General features: G+C 45.8%; 2 protein-coding genes across 5 annotated transcripts in view; one reads left to right on the top strand and one right to left on the bottom strand.

Moving 5' to 3' along the window:
- The window catches only part of MRS2 (magnesium transporter MRS2), a 35282-nt gene extending 31623 nt beyond the window's left edge, over positions 1 to 3659 (top strand). The window contains exons 10-11 of one of the 2 annotated variants that reach the window (XM_055323068.1): positions 801 to 914; positions 1458 to 3659. In XM_055323068.1, the coding sequence (XP_055179043.1) occupies positions 801 to 914; positions 1458 to 1568 (225 nt within the window). In that variant the 3' untranslated portion in view covers positions 1569 to 3659. Of the gene's footprint in view, positions 1 to 800; positions 915 to 1457 lie in introns of those variants that run through there. The other variant, XR_008664137.1, reaches the window with a different exon arrangement.
- The window catches only part of GPLD1 (glycosylphosphatidylinositol specific phospholipase D1), a 62189-nt gene continuing 44325 nt past the window's right edge, over positions 3390 to 21253 (bottom strand). For all 3 annotated transcript variants that reach the window (XM_055323065.1, XM_055323066.1, XM_055323067.1), the window contains 12 exons: positions 20847 to 21033; positions 19179 to 19289; positions 17807 to 17881; positions 17553 to 17709; positions 16901 to 17042; positions 16030 to 16135; positions 15851 to 15944; positions 9798 to 9974; positions 9256 to 9416; positions 7932 to 7958; positions 7764 to 7814; positions 3390 to 5339 (listed from right to left, as the gene is read on the bottom strand). In XM_055323065.1, the coding sequence (XP_055179040.1) occupies positions 5253 to 5339; positions 7764 to 7814; positions 7932 to 7958; positions 9256 to 9416; positions 9798 to 9974; positions 15851 to 15944; positions 16030 to 16135; positions 16901 to 17042; positions 17553 to 17709; positions 17807 to 17881; positions 19179 to 19289; positions 20847 to 21033 (1375 nt within the window). In that variant the 3' untranslated portion in view covers positions 3390 to 5252. The remainder of the gene's footprint in view (positions 5340 to 7763; positions 7815 to 7931; positions 7959 to 9255; positions 9417 to 9797; positions 9975 to 15850; positions 15945 to 16029; positions 16136 to 16900; positions 17043 to 17552; positions 17710 to 17806; positions 17882 to 19178; positions 19290 to 20846; positions 21034 to 21253) is intronic.

The following is a 21253-nucleotide window of genomic DNA, read 5'->3' as shown; positions in this document are numbered from 1 at the left end:
TTGGGTAACGGGACTGCCTTGGGGCAGGGGAGTTCTCACTGGAGGTAACCAAGCTGTGGCTAAGGGCCAGCTAGTGGCATAGCTGTAGATGAGGTCCCTTTCTGTGGGAGAGGAAACGTAATGTGTGTGGTTGTATACACTGATGCATGAACCTTGTACGTTACACTGCCAAAATGGTACAAGTGTGAAAATGACAGGGAAATCTTTACTGTAAATCAGAGATTCCCAAACATTCTTAGTTCATGATGTTTAGTGTCTAGTGTCTTAGTAATTTTTTCATAGGATTACTAAACCCGAAGTTTCTTTTGTTACACTGTAGTTCTATATTACCTAACAAGTTGTTTATGAAGTAGCTAGGTCTGTTTTGCCGATGTCACTGTGTTTTCCTTGAAAACTTAAAATATTCAGAGGTTCTGTGATACCTAGGACACCTTACCTCACGGCTTGGGAATCGCCGCTTTAAGCAAAAAATGTAAATCAAGTTGTATGTCCTATGTGATTATAGCTATTCACATTTGTGTACATGTAGACACAGACTGGGAGGAAACAAAAAGTAGTTCTGTTTGGCTTACAGATGATTTTAAAATACTTAAACCCTTTTATATCATGTTTCCCTTCTAATTTATTTTCTGATTCTTGGTCTCTGGTGCTTTAAAGCCTTGTTCTTCATTCCTTTCTGTAGGAGAAAGCTGTACAAATAACCAAAAGCTTCTTTTAAGCTCTGGGGCAGTAATAATTTGGGGAATTTTGCTGCTAAGGAAACTTTTTGTAATTGAAATGAACTCTGTGTTCTCTTTTAGGACCATAGAGTGTTTTGGCTGATTACAGGAATTATGTTTATGGGAAGTGGCCTCATCTGGAGGCGTTTGCTGTCATTCCTGGGACGACAACTAGAAGCTCCTTTGCCTCCCGTGGTATGGAGGGTGTGGTTTGCAGCAGCATTGCTGAGGGACGACATCCAGGTTCTGAAGGCACACTGCCTAGGCTTGCATTGTCAGCTTTGTGACCCTGAGCAAGTTCTTGAATTGCTCTAAGCCTACCTCAGGTTCCCCATCTGTCAGTTAAGTCAGAAGCACTTGTTTCATCGTGTTAGCAGGAGAATTACGTAGGAGCTGTGAAGCGCAGTGCCTGGCACATACACAGGACAGTCTTCGGTGCAGAATACCTAGCTCTTCTTTGAGCATTCTGCGTTTACACGGATACTGGCAGTTCTGCTGCAGGCCTTGTCATGACCCAGACTGAAGTGTGGAGAACCTAGTGTTCTCATTAAGAAAATATGTCAAGTTGATCCTTTTTCTTACCTTTCTACTTGTAATTTACAGCAGGAATGAATACTTAGGATATGGATTCAGGGCTTGTAGTCCTCCCCTCATCTGGTAGTGAGTGTCCTCTCATTTTACTAGTGGCGTTTCTTTTAAGACACAAACTAAAATGGTTAATTTTCATGCTTTATTTAGATGGCTTCTTTACCCAAAAAGTCCCTTCAGACAGACAGAAGGATGGAAATGAAGCACAGCATCAGGCCGGATGGACTCGGATCAGGAAGGAGTGTCCTAACAAACCGTTAACGACATCAACCCTGTAGAGACTGGGTTCTTTTTCATGGTAGTCATGGGAAACTTCTGGTACTCTTTCATTATTTTCTTTTATAGAAACAGGACTTGAAAAAAATCACTTAAATTATAATGTCTGGTGATGAAGATCTCCTGGCACTCACAATGCTAGAACATAAGTGCATTTTCAAAATTGAGTAAGGAAGCAAAGTACATGTTCTCTAAAAAGCCAAAATTCTGTTTCCCACAACCTTAAAATGCTGCTTTCATACATATGATGTGAGAGTAGATGTTGTATAGATTTCCTGATGTACACATATCAAGAAATGTGTGGTTTTCCTGCCAAGCGAAGCCTGAAAACTTGACAGGCTCACAGTGACATCAGGCAGCAGGAGTTCTTAGTAAGGGGATCATGTTCTTGGGACCTTCCTGACTCTCAGGAGCCTGGAAAGGTAGGAAAATACATACTAACCTTAAACTCTGAAAGTTGTGCTTTAAATCCATCTTTAACATACTTTATATTATTGTATTTGTCCCCCTTTCATATAAGGGAGATAACAAGGAAGTGATTTAATATCAGCTTAAATAGATTCCATTTAATTAAGATTTTTGCTTCCACATAAAACTATTTTTCTTTGCTTGGCTATAATGGAAGCCTTTGGAAGTAATGTTGAAAGAAACTGTTTCTATTCTGTTACTGTCTTCTAGCTCTGTGGTCATTCCCTGATTTAGAGTAGATAGAGGTGTCCCTCAACCACCCCTCACCCACCAAAGAAGGTATATGTAGCCCAGTTAATCTATATGATACCTTAGAGCTTGACAGATGGGCCTCCTGACACCAGAAAGTAGATAAACTTCAGAGTGTCCAGAGCAGCTCTTAAACTATAGTATAATAGTAGTAAAACAGTAGATGTGTTGATAATGTTGGGGTTACCTAATACTACAACCAGGATGTCATGAAGAAGTTGAGTCCATTTACTGAGTGGTTTGATGATGGGAATAAAACTGCTATTCCAGTAGCTGATTATAGAAAGAAAACAGATGGAGTTGTAAGTGGTTTTCCTCACTCCTGTGTGTGCTTATAAGAAGCCACTAGAAGCTGGCAGATGCAAAGGCACCAGCTGGGTTGGTCTCAGCACTGAGTGGCCCACCTGGCACCTCCCTGTGGGTCAGGGGCACCTGTAGTGTGGGTGTTGGACTTGGATGTACATAACACTCTAGCATCATGAATGTGTGTGATGATTTTCATAATCCTTGGGACACTCTTGGTCGCACCTCAGCACTGCTGCTGTTTTTGATCTTAGGATCTTATTCATCACTGTACATAGGTTATAAGTATTAGCTGTGACAGGGAAGAACTGAAAGCCCAGTTGAGACACAGAATAGAGTTTTGGCCTTTTTCCTTTTGGTGTGACTTAGTTTGTGGACTTGGGTAAAAATTTTTTTTTCAGGAGTCATGTCTCTTTAATAAAGGGAAAAGCAACTACCTCTTAAGTCTGATGAAGAGTAAGTTACTGATGGTTTATAAAGTTCTTGAAGGTAGTTAGATCAAGTAGGATTTCAAAATGTCAAATGTCAACTAGCTCTGGTTTGCTGACGGCAGGATGCTTCTTGTATTAAATAAGAAGTGAATCATTTTAATTCCAAATTTAAAATCACTTGAAGCACAAGTGTTTGGTTATGTAAATGAGCAAGCAGTCTTACCTCCGTTTAACAAGGTCAAGGAATGATACTGTTAATGGACTGTTTTTGGAACCCTCTAAGGAAATGGAGAAGATAGCATCTGAAAGTGACGTTTACTAAATACTTTATTCTTGATAAACAGATTGAGAAATCTCAGGAGTTGTATACAGCTTTATTTTTGAAGTCACAATATTTAACACACTTTAATCTCAGGATTGAGTTTCATTACTTTAGTGTAATACCTGTGGTGGTGGTCTACTGTATGGTGAGTGGATGGGGCATAGGGCTGGGGTTCAAAGGCATAGAAACACTCCTGTCTTGCAGCAAGTTGTTACATATGCAGGTAATATAAAAACAAATCACACATATGTAGTTGTGTTTTGATATCTTGAAATAAAGGTAATGGAGTTATTAAATAGTTCAGATTTGTGTTAATGAGAGATTAAAACTCTACAAGGTATTTCCATTGTTGTTAAGCATTTTAGAATCCATGCTCAGAACTACAGTTAATACTTAGTGTAGTGAAAATTTAATCCACCTATTGGGATGATGCGTTAGCATCTGTATCCTAGGTTTGTACATCTTTGCCATCCAGGTTGACCTTGAACACTTGATGGTTAAATATCCTGTATGAAATCTGATCTGGTATGTTTAGGCATTGAGGAAAATATGAATCCTTAGGTAGATGGTAATCATGTTTCAAACAGGCCCTGTCCATTAGGGAAGCATAGACACTTTCTATAGCAATGGCAGTATGAAAGAATGCAGACTTCAATTCGTAAGTGAATACAGTTAACTAATAGTATTTCATGTAAGTTGAGCTACCCATAATCATTACCCAAATGAAGCTAAATGGTGTGTCTGTGCTTTTTGCTGTGCCCAAGGGAACCATGCAGTTAGCATACCTCTTTAGGAAAGATGACAGTCCCAGAAGTCATACAGAGGTGCCATCTAGATACATGCCTATTTTTCCCCTTTATATACTCACCTTATGCTCACGATTTTAACTCTAGTAGCTTTCCCTTGATTTCTAATTTAACTTTACTCCTCAGCTGACTTCCTGTCTTCTTTGAACGAGTCTCCACTGCCTCTACAGAAACTAAAAAGGGTTCTTGTCATCAGTTTTCCCTGCTTTTTTTAGTACCCTTTTTGCTAGTGCCAGGAGAAAAAGGCTCTTCCCTGATTGCTGCAGAATTAGTAATAATGCCTTCACATGTTTCATGAAGCTAAAAGCCTCTGATAGGTTCCTTTCCCTCAAATGTGCCCTCCTGCAGGATAGGCAGTGAAATCTACAAAAACCAGCCCAGGAACAAAGACAGGTATGGCTTGCTTCACCCCTTCTGGTCCCTTGCAGTGGCCTTGGGCCAGGTCTCTTCTTCATTAGTTTTGTTGGCAGGGCTTGTATCAACCCAATGCAACAATGGCTTCCCTTGGGAGGACTCTCCCCTGGAGAGTCCTAGGTTCAACTGTTAGAACAGCTGCTTCTACAAAAGCCTTTGAGGGAACGAGGTGAGGTTTTAGTTTTGTATTTGTCCTTCACTATATAAATGCACTAGTCCTTCTAAGAAAGGACCAACCCGCTTACAGCAGATGAACCACCGTACTTGCCACTGCTATTTCTCTGCTCATTTTTTCCTTGTAAACTATGCTTTCTAGTTCACTTTGATTGGTTGGGTCACCATTTTTAAAAGGACATTTATTTTAGGAGAAATGGTGACAGAGGTTTTCCTAAAAGAACCACAGAGCCTTTCCAAGCATCAGAAAGACCCAGGTATTCATGTGGAAGAGGAAAGAGGTTGTACAACAGGTCCAAGCACAGGCAGCAAGTTGGGAATAAGCTTAAATACAAGGGAAGCAAGGAAGGAGGGACTGTATCATGTTCCCAGGGAGGCATGCATCCTCTTGCAGGATCTCCCAGGGCTCCCCTGATGTCCCGCTTCGTCCACCAGAATGCTCACCCTGGAGCTGACCTGGCACGAGGGAGGGCACGCAGGGTAGGAAAACACGGTGAAGTCTTTAATCAAGGCCCAGGCTGTAGACGTGCAGGGCCCCAGAGAGCCGGGATCCCAGAGAACTCCTCACGGCAGCAGCGACAACCTGATTCTGTAGAGGAGACACAACAGTGTTGACGCCTTTTCAGCTCCTGCTATTGTCCAGGTATCAATGCTGGGCTCTGATGACACACGGAAACGTTGTTTAGATGCCACATTCTCAAATCTGTGAGTTCAGAAACCGTAACCAAGCACATTCACTCCAGTCCCTTCACTGGAGCATAAAGAATAAAGGAAAATACATCCCTGCTGCTTCAAAGAGTTTACGAGTGGTCTTTCAGAATCATCTTCAAAGCCTGCAGCATGTTGGTAACATTTTCACTGGAGGCATATCTACACACTTTGAGCTTGGATTTCATATCCTAAACCAAGGCTGGTCCGTGTCTAACTGACCAATGGCTGTTTTGCTCAGAGCAGGGCGTGACCATGAAACCACTGAACCTCCTGGGAAAAGTTCTCACAGATTTCATTTTGAAAGCTACAAATGGAATCTAGGAATTTTTTTTTTTTGAATCCAGGATTAATGAGACTTCACCCTGTGCCCTTTTACCATACTGCCCTTTGTATCTTTTTTACACACCCCAGTGTCAAAAGGAAAAATAAAAAACTCGCCTCTTTTATTTATGGAATTAGTACTTGTTTATAGATTTGCCCACAGTTTAGCTGTGAGCTGGGTCTCCTCTCCATTTCAGACCTTCCCTTCCTGCCCTCTGGTCAGCTTCCCGATCCCCATGGCTTGCCTCCCTCTTCTCCACCAGCACAGGCTTCCACTGCCCTTGCCATCTGACTGCTTTTGGCTCTTGGTCATCGGACACTGACCTGGATGTTCCTGGGGCCAGGGCACAGGCCTCAGTGTAACACTGCTTGGCTGGGGCCCGCGAGCTCAGGAAGGCAGCCCCACGGAGGGTTTCAGAGAGGCACACTATGGTAGCACAGCGCAGGTGCGGGCCACGTCCTAATTCTAGCTTGTTGCTAACAATGTCATTACTTAAGGCTCAGTAAGAGGTCATGCTGATCACCCTCAGACTGTCCATTTCTAAATATAACTGAACTTGGTGCTTTGGTGCCCCAATCCCAGGTAGTGTTGTAAAGGTGAAATAATTTGAGTGTTCACCCCAGTGAACTATAATTACGAAGGTGAACTTGCAGTGTTGTACAGAAAAGAATCAACTATAAATTACTTTTAGATGATCTGTAGCACTCGGTGTAATAAGTTGATAGATGCATAATTTTTGTATAATTTATGGGTTCTTGATGTCTAACTTTTAGAAAATGAATTTTAAGTGTAAGCCAAGCTTAGGATGTATTCTGTAACCAGCCCCTTTGAGAATCCTCCCATAAACTTAATCCTTTTTTGGTTTTGGATAACCCTAAATTTTTGCTTATCAATTCAAGCAAGGGCCACTTAAGCTGTTGGCCACCAGAGGGCAGCTTCACCCAATTCCCAGAAGCTGGAGCCAGGTCCACCCCAGTTACTTCTGTTCAGGCTACTCTTTAGCCCTTAGTCCTGATTTGCATTTTATTTTACTTCCCATAAATAAATGAAATTGTGTTTTTCCTCAAAGGCAGGGACTTTGTCTCCAAGCTCACAGTGTTCTGTGCAATAATACACCCTAAAGGAAACGAATGGATGGATTCAGTGGTTTAGATGAATATTTGAAGATAAAACCCTTTAACTGCTATATCCATTAAAATCCAAAATATGCATACCCTTTGATTTAGCAGTGTTCTAAGAATATTATTAGCAGGGGTATTTGCACAATTATATAAAAATAATAGCTGTGCAAGAACACTCACAATAGTAAGAACATTGGAAATCACTGAGTAAATGTCCATGAGAAAGTGAACCAAATAAAATATGATGCATCTAGACAGTACTCTGCAGTCATTAAAAAGAAGCAAAGAGCTCCACCTGTATTCGAGAAGAGGCACAATATACTATAGTGTGTGAACATAGTGACCAGAAAAAGAATATGTGCATGCAGGTTTGTTTGTCACTGGAGTCCTACAGAAACCCCAGGAGTCTGGAAGAAAATATTAACAGTATTTATGTTGCGAAGTTCCTCTGAAGGGCCCAGATCACACTTCATGGGACGGCAGTCTCTGAGGCTGCTCGTCAGCCGCCGCCACAAGGACATTGGTGGGCCTGGCTGTGGTCTTAGGAAACTAGGACACTAGTTTCAGGCCACTGAAATTCAAACTTCATAGACATTTCATGGGTCGTGTAATATCCTTTTTTTCCAACCATTTAAACTGGAATCATTTTTTGTTCACAGGCTGTATAAAACTCGAGCTGGCTCACGGGCTGTGATATGCCAGTCCCTTCCCTTAGGGATGAAATTGGGAAAGCAATGGGACTGTGAGTGGCGGTTTCTTTTTTGTGTTCCTCTTTTTCCCATAAATTGGAGCCATAAAATGAGATCAGCCCCACCCACAGCCTTAGCATATAAAGGTCAGGAATGCAGTCTTTGCTCACCTTGTCTTTCGACCTCACGGTGATCACAGAGCTCCCAAATCTTGAACTTGCCTGTAAAACAGTGTCTGTCAATGGTCTTTGGAAAACATACCAGATGTTACCAGTTTAAAATAAGAGAAACGGCACTTCTGTGGTTTTTCTTTCTTCATTCCTTCAGGAGGTACTTACCTCAGGAGAAACCAGTACATACTGGGCCTAAAAGGAAAGGGTGAGAGGGGGACTGGTTACTGTGTGTTGGGGGGTTAAACCAGGCATCTGACAGCCCATGCACACATCTCTACAGGCTAGAGGAGCCCTGAATGTGTGTGTGCCTTTGACCCCAGAAATTCCGCTTACAGGGAAATCGATGCACTCACTTCAGCGCTTAATAAACTGTGGCTTGTCCACAGATGAAATAGGCAGCCAGGAGAGGTGCTGTAGAGGGAGGGATAGAAGCAAGCACAGACAGGTAATTGTCTTACCTGTATAGGCAAGTAAGATAATCATGTGACAGATGTGTGTACAATATGCTCACAGTTGTGAATATAGCCACACAGTGTCATGATGGAGAGTGTGCTATAGAATCCTGGAATCCGCTCTTGCTGTGGGTTCCTGACCTTTGACCTCCAAGCACTGTGCCTTGGAGCACTGTCCTCCCAGTGTCTCCAGCTGGCTTGGTGCCAAGTTACTAGCTTTGATGGGGGTTCCAGAAGGGGAGGAGTGAGAGCTCTGTCCAGTGCTAGCACCATGCTAGGCACAGAGTATATGCACAGTAAGTCGTAGCCCTTAAGGTATTAGAAAAAAATACCAGAAGTATATACATCAAAAGGTATATTTCTGCAGAGTGCAATTCTAGGCAGAAGATTTTTGAATTTTTTTAAAAATGTTTTTGCACCGTGTATTTTCTACAACTTTTACAATAAACTTTAATTTGGCAATTAAATCTTTTCTAAAAATAAAAATTGGTTGAGAGAGCGAGCATAAGCATGGGGCGTAGGAGAGGGAGAGGGAGAAGCAGGCTTCCTGCTGAGCAGGAAGCCGGATGCAGGGCTCGACCCCAGGACCATGACCTGAGCCAAAAGCAGATGCTTTTGGAGTCACTCAAGTGCCTATCAAATTTTTTAAAATGATGGGCATTTTATGTCCAGGGAACTTAAGGAAACCCACCTGAGAAAACGAATAAAAGCAGTGAAATAGGAAATAAAAAAGGGAGTGTTTTAAAGAAATTGCAGTGGTCATGGCCTGTTTTTTTTTCTGCTGTGGACTCCTGACCAGGCAGTGGCAGGCTGTGACCAGAACCAGTGTAACACCACGTCCAACTAGACGTTAGCTACAGGAGTAAACAGTACAGGCCTGCAAGAATGCACGGCCACTTGTGCCTACAAAAACGGGCACATGATTGTGTCCTGAGTGCAAGACCATTCAGTTAAAAACTCTAAGTTCTTTTACCAAGGGATCAGCAGGTGAACTCATTTCCCAACATGGCACAGAATTTTGTATGGGAGCATGTTACCTTTTCTTCAGGACATGGAGCTGTCCATGATTTGCATTTGCCTGTCATGTCACCAAAGGTGATATGTTTGCCATTATAAACATAAACACGACCATCTTCTCCCCCCATCAGTCCAGAGGTGACATCTGTTATTCTCAGTGGGGCTGCCACAATGATTTCATCTGCAAACAATAGAAGTCAGAAGGAAGTCTCACTGTTCACTGTCAGCCTTTCCATTGTGCACTCTGGATCCTCACCCAGCCTGTCACAAGTCAGGTTAGTGCATCCTTCAAATAGACTGCCCTGATTTCATCCCCACATAGGAAAGGCTTTGTTTCCTAGTTTATTCTTCCAACCACGTATGTGGGTGGCTCTGGTGTTACCACCTTCAGGATGTATAGCTCACTCTTGGCTCTGGTCTTACCTGACTTAAAATAGATCTAAAGGCCCTGGGATCACTGAGCTGCCAATTATGAGGGCAGAGCCTAGATACTCCAATTAGGGGACCAGTCTGTTGAACAAAGGGACTCCATTCTTGGCCTGAGGCCCTATTCCTTTCCCACCTAAGCCATCACCATCCAGGTCGCTCAGGTGCAGAACTCCACCAAATCGAGAGAAGCGGCGGTCCCCACTGAAGGTGGTGAGCAGAGCAGGCTGTGCGTTGAGGGTCAGTTCGTACATCCGAGTGGTCCCACCTTGGTGCAAGGTCATGGTCAGGAATGCCATTTTGGACACCTCATCTGAAAAGAACCAGGGCACCCCATCATCTGCCATTGCAGGAATGAAGAGAAGACATAAGGCACTGAATCCCACAGGACACGTGGTTGTAGCACTGACCAGCTCTGGGTGTCAGGAAGGTATAGCTGGCTTGGGCACAGAGACTCAAACGTGGGGCAAGTTCAGTGATACCCCATCAGACAGGCCTGACCCCTTCAGTAGTCACATAACCATCTTTACACTGCAACCTGCCAGTGTCAACACTCCTGACAGAGCTTCCCATCAAGTCTACATTCTTCACAGCACCTTCCAGAATCTGAATGCTACTTGGGTTCTAGCAGTGTGAGCCTCTTCCCCCCGACACGCACCCCTTAAATGTGCTGCGCATGCTGTGCCATCTCCCTGGAATAGGCCCTGCCTCCCCACACCCACAGCAGGCTCAGTGCCAAGTGGGGGGGCCAGGACCTTGTCACATGCTATGCATACTACGTTGTCTGGTTCAGCACAAGTGTTGGGTAAATATTTTTTAAATGAAATGAATTTTGAACTTTTAAAGGTAGGAAGTCATTTGGAACAGTCTTGATTTCAGAAATAAGGACTGTCTCAGAAAAACCTAATAGCATCTGCGGCTCGGGGGTGGGGTCTGGAGAGGCCAACCACAAGTCCGGCCCTGTGCCAGCCAATGGGGCCAGTCCCAAGGCAGGGTCTCCTCTGTGTTGTGTGCAAAACTGACATTACTGATGTGACTGCTTTCTTGGGCAGCCTTCCCTTGTGCCTTTGTTTATAGCCAACTGTCCACTAGAAACGAGAGCTCAAAGGAGCCTGCAATCACAGTCAGAAATAATGGGGAGGGAAGGAAAGAAGAACAGCACTTCAGAAAGCTCGGCTGTCTGGGATTCTTGAACACAAGAGTGAGCAACCGGACTGAAAACAACATTCCCAAGAGAACAGTCTTTACTAAAGTATGATTGCTCATCATATTCAGGGTGAAAGTCCAAAGTCTGAAGAAATAGTGAAAGAAAAAATTCTCATTCCCTTCTCATGTTTCCTAAGGGACTTGAGCTCCCCAGAATATAGAATATAGAAATCCTGGGAGCTCCCTGCTTCTCGCTCCGCCTGCCTGCTGGAGGGGCCCAGAGTGCTGCTGTTTTGTGTGGGTGTACACGTGGACCACAGCTAGTTTGCCTTCTGCATGCAGGGCTGAGTCCACATCGCTGGCTGCTGCTGCTGGGCCCCAAGGCACGTGCATCTGCCATACAGACCCACTGTCTCAGGGAAGTCACCCCAAGGTCGCTTTGCAGGCCCCATCCAGACTGGGTTCTCCAGGCTTGTTTTTAGAAGGTACATTCTTTTATACGAGGGCTTCATGGGTCTGCTGCTCAAATGGCTCCAAGTGCACAAGGGTGGGAGGAGGGGGAGGAGTTGTGATGATCACTTCCAAAACTCTTCATTTTTATCATAATCTATTACAATGCATAATTTAGAATAATTTCATCAAGTTTCTTTAAATTTTAAATTCTCCAAATTTAAAATATTTAAAAATAAATCAGTTACTGGGATGCCTGAGTGTCTCAGTGGTTGAGCGTCTACCTCTGGCTCAGGGCGGATCCCGGGGTCCAGGATCAAGTTCCACATCGGGGTCCTTGCAGGGAGCCTGCTTCTCTATGTGTCTGCCTCTCCATCTCTCATGAATAAATAAATAAAATCTTAAAAATCAGTTACCAAGTCATGAAGACATGGAGGAATCTTAATGCATAGTATGCATAATGCTTAAAGAAGCTTATCTGAAAAGGCTGCAGACTGGGGGGTTCCAACCGTATGCCACTCTAGAGACGGCAAGCTAGGGAGATGTAAAAAGATCACTGGCTGCCAGGGTCTAGGAGGGAGGGAGGGATGGACGAAGGGATGAGCACAGAGGATTTGAAGGCCAGCAAAACTGCTCTGTATATAATAATGTAATGGTGGATACAGGTCTTTCCACGTTTGTCCAAACCCATGGAATGTTCAACACAAAAAGTGAATTTTAATGTTAAATTCTATAGCCTTAATTACAATGGTGTGTCAGTGTAGGTTCTTGAATTATAGCAAATGCACAGTCTCTGGTGCAGAAGGTCCATAGCAGGGGAGGCAGTTGTATGGGTGGAGGTAGGGGATCTACAGGAAACCTCTATACTTTCCACTCAATTTTGTTGTAAACCTAAAACTGCTCTTAAAAATAAGTCTATAAAAAAGGGATTCAGATACTTTAAATCTTTGGCCATTCGAAACACCTCATTTCTGACAGATGATAACGACTTACGGGGATCATTTCATGATGTATAAAAATATTGAGTCATGGTGACCTACACCTGAAACTGATACTTTTCAATAAAAAAATTTTAATATACCTCATTTCCCTGTTGAGGCAAATCAGGGCTTACCATACACATTTAAGACAAGAGAAAAAAACCCCAAGGTTATGCCTTAGTATTTCTCTCTAAAGTAATTCAACAGACCCTTGGTTTTTAAAAGGGTATGGGGGAGGTTTTCTTTACACCCACAAGTGTTTTTAGGATTTCTCAAGTTCACTTACCGTGACAGCAGAAAACAGCTGGTGTAAAGCACAGATGATCCCACTGGCTGGGCTCCCTCCCAAGCCACGGGGAAGGGGACACCACCTTGCGGCATGGCTTCACTTGTAACTGATAAACTATGGATCACATTATTTTGTATCACTGACTTTTAGGATTACCACAAAATAGTCAAAACTTTGAGTGTCAAACTTGTGAATGCCAAGATTTTTTACATTATCATTATAAAAGGTGTGGAAAGTGCTCCCCAAAAAAGTATAAAGAAGTTCTATAGCATATATTTCTTTGTGGAGCTTGATAACCATATATGTATTAAACAAAATGGAGATTGTTGGGGGTTAAAAATCGTATACGTTTTACATTTTGGCCATCTCTAACTTTTTACTATTATAATTGACACTACGATAAATATCTTTCCCTGCAGTTCTGAATACTTTCTGAGAGCAGATTCTTAGAAGTGGTCCATAGAACTCCAAGGGAACGAGTATCTTTAATGCTCTTGCCATTTTGCCAAACATTTCTGAAAGGGCAGTATCATTTTACATCTCACCAGCTCTGTAGGAGTGCCCACCTCATCTCAACTTTGACATTTTTGAGTGTTACCATTTTCATACTGAAAATGCTTCATTGTTATTCATAAGTACCCGGTAAAATCCCCACTCAACATTTAAGTTGTTCATTCTGTGCAGTGGCCACATTCTGAACCAAAGACTGCTGAGCCAGAGACAGAGCCCAGGAGGAGAGGGATGGATCTGAGAGAGTCAAGCTCCAGACCACTGCCCTCGGGGATCACCCTGAAAGTACATGGATTGTTCAAAGTTAGATGAATCTGTACCATAGAGCCGAGATGCCCAGACTACACTGAAGCACTTTGGTGAGCTCACGAGGATACTGCGGATATTCTGACCTTTTGAAGGTGACACAGTGACATTGTCTGCCCCCCACATGAACTACCTGTTGGAGGCAGCTCATGGTTTTTTTTTTAATTTTTATTTATTTATGATAGTCACAGAGAGAGAGAGAGAGAGAGAGAGGCAGAGACACAGGCAGAGGGAGAAGCAGGCTCCATGCACCGGGAGCCCGACGTGGGATTCGATCCCGGGTCTCCAGGATCGCGCCCTGGGCCAAAGGCAGGCGCCAAACCGCTGCGCCACCCAGGGATCCCTCATGGTTTTAACACTAGGTCCCTACAATCCTTTCAGTGACACATCTTTGCAAAACTAAACTAGGATTTTAGGGGTTGTTATAATAAAATGCAGGTACCATGTGGATTGAAAATGAAGATGATAGTGTCCAATCTGATTCCAGGCTTGAGAAGTTGTACAGTGCCCAAAGGAGCCAAGCTGTTAGGACACAGATTCAGCATATGTGTCACAGCCACATGGGGCCCCATGCTCAGCTTAATGCACTCCCATCACCAGCTTGAAATCCTGATTAATTTTGCAACAAGTGCTCTGCCTTTTATTTTATACCAAATTATGTGGGTAAAATACAAGTAAAAAACAGGAAAATTAATGAAGGGCTAATTTGTATATAATACAGATATGTAAACTAACCTTTTTATATTTTATACAGTATTTTGTAACAGGAAAATCCTAAGATGGTAAGAACATTAAAACAAAGTCTGGAAAGCTCTAATCACAGCACTCCAGTAGGAGCAGAAGTGAAGCAAATAAAATCACTTGTAGGTGTTGCAAGAGTTTGAAAATCACCACCTAATCTCTGTGAAAGGGTGGGAAAACCTCAATTACTCCAAATGTAAGTCAGCAAGTTTCCAGTGTTACAGTGCTTGTTACAGTGCTTCCGGTGTTTTTCATGCAATGAAAAAATCTAGCCATTCTTGGGTGGCTGCCTGGCTCAATCCGTAGAGCATGAACCTCTTGATCTAAGGCTCATGAGTTCAAGCCCCCTGTTGGACATGGAGCATAGTTTAAAAAAAAAAAAAGAAAAGGAATGAAAGAGAAAGAAAAACAATCTAGCTATTCATTTCCCAGTCCACTCTGCTTTTTTTTTTTTTTAAGTGATTTTTAAAAATTTTATCTATTTACTCATGAGAGACACAGAGAGAGAGGCAGAGACACAGGCAGAGGGACAAGCAGGCTCCATGCAGGGAGCCTGACGCGGACTCGATCCCAGGTCTCCAGGATCACGCCCTGGGCTGAAGGCGGCACTAAACCGCTGCGCCACTAGGGCTGCCCCCACTCTGCTTCTTTAATGTGTGAAACAACAATCTTCCTGAAAGATAATTTGACAATATGTAAGAAGAGCCTTACTATTAGACGTCTAGTCCCAGAATTCCACCTCTAGGAATCTGTTTTTAAAAACAGATCCAGAAAGGCAGGGTTTTCTGTACATGGATGTTTGATAGGTAAGACCTTAACAGTAGTGAAAACTTGAGAACATCCTAAATTTCCAGCAATAGGATAATATTAGTAAATTTGGGCATAAGCACATGGAAACAAATGTGATGAGTATCGAAAACCATATTCTAGAAGAATCTTAGTAACATGAGGACACACTTGGAATATAAAATTTTAAAACTAGGTGTGAAAATTTATATGTATATATTATGTATATTTTTATATTTTATGTATTTTATATACATATATATATAGTATGAGCTTAAGTTTTTAAATATCTGGATAAAGGGTGATTTCTAAATATTTCTTTGTATTTTCATAAGTTTATACAATAAACATGATTCACTCTGATCATCTTGGAGGGAGTAGGTTTTGTTGTTTTGTTTTTAAGATTTTATGTATTTATTGAGAGAGTAAGAACACAAGCAGAGGGAGAGGCAGAGGGAGAAGCAGACTCCCTGCTGTGCAGGGAGCCCAAGGATCCCAGGAACCTGGAATTGGACCTGAAAGCAGATGCTCAACCGACAGAGCCACCCAGGTGCCTGAAGGGAGTAGGTTTTTGTTGGCTTTTTAAAACTCTTTCCCATAAAGTAAATACAATAATGGTTTATTAACATAGGTCCTCAGAGCAGACCTAGTCCTGGTGAACTGATTTATAGAATTTTCTGAATTTCCCTCTTGCCCCAAGCTCAGTGGGACAGGAGCTTTAAAAACATACTAGGTTACTTTCATGCAGGATTTTCACAAACCCTTGAGGTAGATACTAATATCTGTATTTTGCAGATGGTGATACTAATGTTCATGGAAGTTAAGTAATTTCCCTAAGGTTAGCTGCATGCTATTAATGAGAAAAGGGAATATTCAGAATCAGGTGTGTCTGGCTCTAGATTTCACAACTTTTCCCCAATAGGACATAGTCAAGGAGCCACTTGACTGAAAAGCAGCCGAGCTTCATGGCACATGACCTACCATGAGTCGGGGCTCCAACGAGCAGCACTTGTTTCCGGGTCCCGTTCACCATCACATGGCCACTGGACAGGGAAGCCCCCAGCTTCCCCATCGTCTGTGAAATGCAATGAATCAATACCTCACAGCTCAGAAAACCCTCCATGGTGTCTGCTCTGCTGGGGAGGGAGCAGCAGCCATACCTTGTCTCCAGAAATGGTAAACCAGCTTCGGCAATTTGGGGGAAAATAGCCATATACCCGTCCAAGGCTCTGTTTCTCATCCTGAGCACGGAACAGATGGCCCAGACTGGAAGGAAGTATACACAACTGAGCTGCTGGGGCGAAGGATTAAGAGCTGGCCGAGTATTCAGGTCCAGGCGAAGGCAACCCTCCTCGTCCCCTCCCCTACCCCCCTCCCTGTGATCCCTGGCATGTGAGCGGGGTGGCTTGCAGAGTGAATTCGCAGTATGAAGACTCTCCAGATACGAGGCTCACTGACCTGCCTCCCCACTGAGAGCAGATAGTGGGATGCCTACTCACAGGCTGAATTGTATGCCTCCAAAATCCACATGTTGGAACCCTAACCCCAGAACCTCAGAATATGTATATTTGGAGATAGGGTCTTCAAAGAGGTGGGGCCCTAATCCAATAGGACTGGTGTCCTTATAGAAACAGAAGAACACCAGGGATATCGGCATACACAGAAGAGGCCATGTGTGGGCACAGGAAGAAGGTGGCGGCCTGCAAGCCGAGGAGAGAGGTCTCAAATCGACTGCCAGTACCTTGACCTTGGATTTCTGGTCTCCAGAACTGGGAGAAAGTTAATTCCTATGGCTTACGCTAGCTGGGCTGTGGGACTTTGTCACAGCAGCCCCAGCAAACTCTTGCACCTTTCTATCTCATTTTTAAACTTCTAAGGAGGAGCATTTGCAGCCTTACCCCAGAGCTGTAGCTTTTCCCTGCAGGGTAAGAACTCAGCCCCTCTGTGCGTTCCACCCCTCACAGGCTCCCACAGCTGCAGGCATCTGCTCCTTGTGCCCACTGGTTCCTGGGCCCCAATAGGGGCACTCACCTGCTGGAGTTCTTCCAGGTTGGGCTCCCCACCAACAGCAAAGTTCTGTTGTGCACGCTGACCCCGTGGAGGGAGTAGCCTAGCCAGGAGAAGTCCTCCTCACCGCGCACCATCCAGGGGGCCGCCTCCACGTTCAGCTTTTCTACGGACAAACGAATGCCTTTTACCTTACGTGGGAGGCTGCTGGAGGGGGGGTGGGCTGACTTACACACCCCAAGCTGTTCCAGGGCCCCAGTGTCAGAAATGGGTCCCACACCTCATATGAGAAGTAAATTGCTAGAGCTCAGGTCAGCAGAGTGAACCTGCAATGCAATATAAACAGAGCCCCCAGTGGGCGGTTTGGAACATCACTGGGATGCCTCCTGGGATCCTGTGCTTACAGGGAAAGCCTGTGCCAACAACCTATGGGCCCCCTTGGGTTCTGGACCTAGAAGTTGGACCCCTTTTTGTACATCCAGTGACTCCAGATCATTTGGATGAGTATTTTATCTAGATACAAGAGATACGAGATACTCTTATCTGCAAGAGTAAGAGCTCTTAGAAACTTTAAGTGAAATGATAATGGAATGTGGAAGAAAGGACGCAAACCCATAGGCATGAGGATGGACTAGAGAGCAGGGAGGTCCCCGCCCATCCCTCCTGCAAGCACTACCTTGGTTGCTCCAGCTGGGGGCAGAGTAAAACGCAGCCACCATTCCCTTCTGTTTCCCTCCACCTGGTGCAAAAGGGGAGCCCATCACCAGATCGGGCTCTCCATCTTCATTCACATCTGCGGCCAAGAGTGTCCAGCCCAAGTTACAGTAGGTGTCCTTTAGGGGAAACCGGGAGACCACGTCTTGGTCAGAGGCTGTTGGCAGGATGGGGCAAGGTGTGGCCTGCCAGCCCTGGCTCAGATGGTAACTGTACCTGGCAGGAGATGGTGACGTTGGGGCAAGCAGCCATTCCTCCTTGTTTGGAGCCGAAGTAGACGTACACCGCACCCTGGGCAAAAGGCAAGCCACGGGGTGGTCAGAAGGCCTGGGTGGCAACCCAAGAACCTCAACCACAGGATAGACGGGTGACAATGACATAAATCACCCGAGTCCCTACTGTCAGAAGCTCAGTGACAGTCAGAAACCGGGCCTGTGCATTTGCTGCTGGGCTTAACATGGTTTTTTAGTCTGTCACTTCCATCAGACTGTTGGAGACCCCAATGCTGAAACAGTCACTCTTACCCTTGCCCACCGTGCACACTTGTTCAGTGTGCTGGACAACTGGCCCGCCTGCCTTCCTTTGTGAGCCCAGCTTTGTTTCTGATGCCTCCATGAGGCCCTCCCTGACCCAGCCCATGACTCCTCCAAACACGACTGGTCGTGTGGCCACCGTCCATTTGCCTTGAGACACATGCCATCATTTGTGGTCACAAACCAGTTCCTAGCTTATAGCTTGCTGGTCTCCCTCCTCACTCATTATAGAAGCGTCTATGTTCCACCACGAGCCAAGGGCAGAGAAGACCGTGATAAATGAGACCACACTCTATCCTCCCGAAAAGCTGGCCAATGGGCAATGACACTGTGGCATGGAAGGTACTAGAGTAGAGGCAAAGGATGTGGAGTAGGACAGCAAGGTGTGGCTGGATGACAGCTCCTGCATAGGTGCCATATCAGGACCTTCCAGGTGGAGGGAACTGTCTGACCCACATCCTCAAGCGAGGGGGCCTGTGAGACTGAAGATGACAAACGGCTCACAGTGTAGAAGCAGAGAATGAGGAGGTAGGGAAGCTGAGCTCATGGCAGGTAGACAGTGATGAAGGGCCTTTGCCCTTTGGGGTCACATAGGGCAAAGAAGCTGGTGCCCAGCCGTGTACGGGGCCCACATAGACGAGAGCCTCCATTCCAGGACCCAGGATCTCAGTGAGGAACCAGGGGTTGGTGGATTCTGTGCATGAGAGAGAGGGTCTGGGGAGGTTACCACTCTGCTGTGATGACGGGGGGTGGGGGCCCCTGGAGTGGCTGGAATTTCCATCCCCCTAATTAGCATTCAGCATCTTGGTGGAGAGGGGAGAGTAAAATTTCTGGTGGAATTAGGAAAACTGGGAGGTCAAACAAAGGCCAGGGAGGCAGGAAGTAGGCACCGCCAGGTAACCAGGTCACGTCAAGGACCCTAGCCGGCGGGCCTGAGATAGTCTTCCTACAGATGCTGGCTCGGCCCAGGTGGCTGTCTGCTTTCTACAGAGGCTGCACCCTGCCCCGCCTCCCCCTCCCTGAGGTCCCCACTCCCCCACCGGCTGCAGCCGTACCGTGTAGGTGAGCTGCTCAGAGCCCACTGATGGCGCTCCCACGGCCAGGTCAGGCACGCCGTCCTGGTTGAAGTCCAACACAGCCACAGCCGAGCCGAACCGACCTGAGGACTAAAGAGGCACGTGTGACCCACCCCTGGCTGAGCCACAGCCTTCGGATGAGCACGCGATCCCCTGGGAGTACAGAGACCTGGACACCCGACCTGGAAGCCCAGGCCAAGGGACAAATCTGCTGCAACTGTGATAGACCTGCCACCCGCCCATGGGATGGCTCTGCCCCAAGGACCTTCTTGGCCTGTCAGCTTTGAGGGGAAGACGAGGTGCCAGAGAGAAACGGGTCCGTTTCCACAAGGTCTAGGGTTTTAGAAAATGGTCTAGTGTCCACTGTGCCCTGCAATAAGGGCCAGGCTCCCTTTGGAAAGGAACCAAAATAATGACCGCACACACCAGCAATGATAGCTAACATGTGATCAGCACTCAGGGGGTTCTAGAGCCACACTGTCCAGCGCGGTGGCCCCTGGCGACATGTGACTACTATAGTTACACTCGCGTTAAATAAACTAGAAACTCAGCCCCTCAGCGCCACTAGGTGCCTTGCAAATGCTCAGAAGCCAGGGCACTTAGTGGCCTTCCTCTCGGGTGGCACCGCTACAGAACACCTCTACCGGCACAGAAAGTTCTGTTGGACGGCACTGCCGGAGACGCCGCTCTGAGCACCTGACACGCAGGAGGGCAGGTGCTTTTATCGTCTCCACGTGCACGGTTTACAAGCGGAAAACCCGGTCCCATCGGGGACCATTTCCTTCCAAGATGGATTTTTCTCCATCTCACATCTCCCACTCTCTAGAATCAGCCCAGACCGAAAAGCAACACTTGCTTCCCCTACTGTTTCACAACATACAGAACAAGGAGTGCTCTTGCACAAGGGGAGGTTTGCCACATACGTGGGGCCCAGAACCTGCATCAATCACTGATTGGCCAATCGTGCTGCGCCTGCAAACAATGGCATCTGTGAAAACGGCTCCTTCGTACAGGGCGGGAAACTCGATAAACCAGAAAGGATTGCTCCAGGACACAGAGCACTTCAGGGCAGCCGGTGAGAGCGCCTGCCAGCTGCAGGCGACCCGTGTCTTCCCCACCAGGGGCACCATCAGGCCCTCCTGCGGGTACCCCCTCATCCCTCCACAAGCACTGAATCCTTGAGCAAACACTTGAGATGGCTCCTCCTAATCCTTCATCCTTGCAGCCGGGGGCACAGGGACAGGGAAACTGGGTAAGCAGCGTGTGGGAACTCCGTACAGCTTTTCTGTGGAACACACATTCTTACAAAACAAAAATTTACATATAAAAACAGGGAAGCTTAAAAGAAGGGGGGGGAATGTTTTGTAATATCAAGAAATCACACCCTGACTGGCTAATCAAAGCAGCTCCAAGTAAATGGTAGGTGTGCTTTTGGCAGGTATCTGACTAACCGTTCAGTTAACGACAGGATGAGATAAATGGAGTGAACAGGTTTTTCAAAATGAGAAGAGTTACAGGGACGTAGGCCACCAGCTGTTTGCCGCTCTCGTCATCCTTGTCACTGGCTATTCACTTGGAGAATCTGCCACGGACGATGTGCAGCAGCTTACAGACTCTAAAAGGGAAAATCAGGGACAGGTGCCTCACCTGGAAGCCCTCCAGGATCACGTGGGCCTCCTTGTCCAGATCCAGGTCGATGGGGGGCAGGCCCAGGTCATTGCCGTAGAGGAGGTATATGCGCCCAACTTGGACGTGGCCAGGGCGGCTGTAGCCCGGGGCACCCACCACCAGGTCGCCGTACCCGTCCTGGTTGAGGTCAGCCGAGGCCATTGCCCTGCAGGGGAGAAGAGAGGACCCCCCCCCCACGCTGCTCTCCTGTATCTGCTGAGCGCTCCGGGTGAGACAGTCTCCTGCTTCTTTCCTCCCCAGAACCCAACCCTCGAACTGCCCCCTGTAAATGTTTTTGCCCTGCCTGACAGCGGAGAATCTCTCTTCTGAGGTTGTGTCGTTTGTGTGACTCAGTCTTGCTCTCCAAGAAGCACAGCACTGGAGAC

This window comes from Nyctereutes procyonoides, unplaced genomic scaffold, assembly GCF_905146905.1.
Source record: "Nyctereutes procyonoides isolate TBG_1078 unplaced genomic scaffold, NYPRO_anot_genome, whole genome shotgun sequence".
NCBI classification, from domain to species: Eukaryota; Metazoa; Chordata; class Mammalia; order Carnivora; family Canidae; genus Nyctereutes; species Nyctereutes procyonoides.
This window is presented reverse-complemented; position numbering and strand designations above follow the sequence as displayed.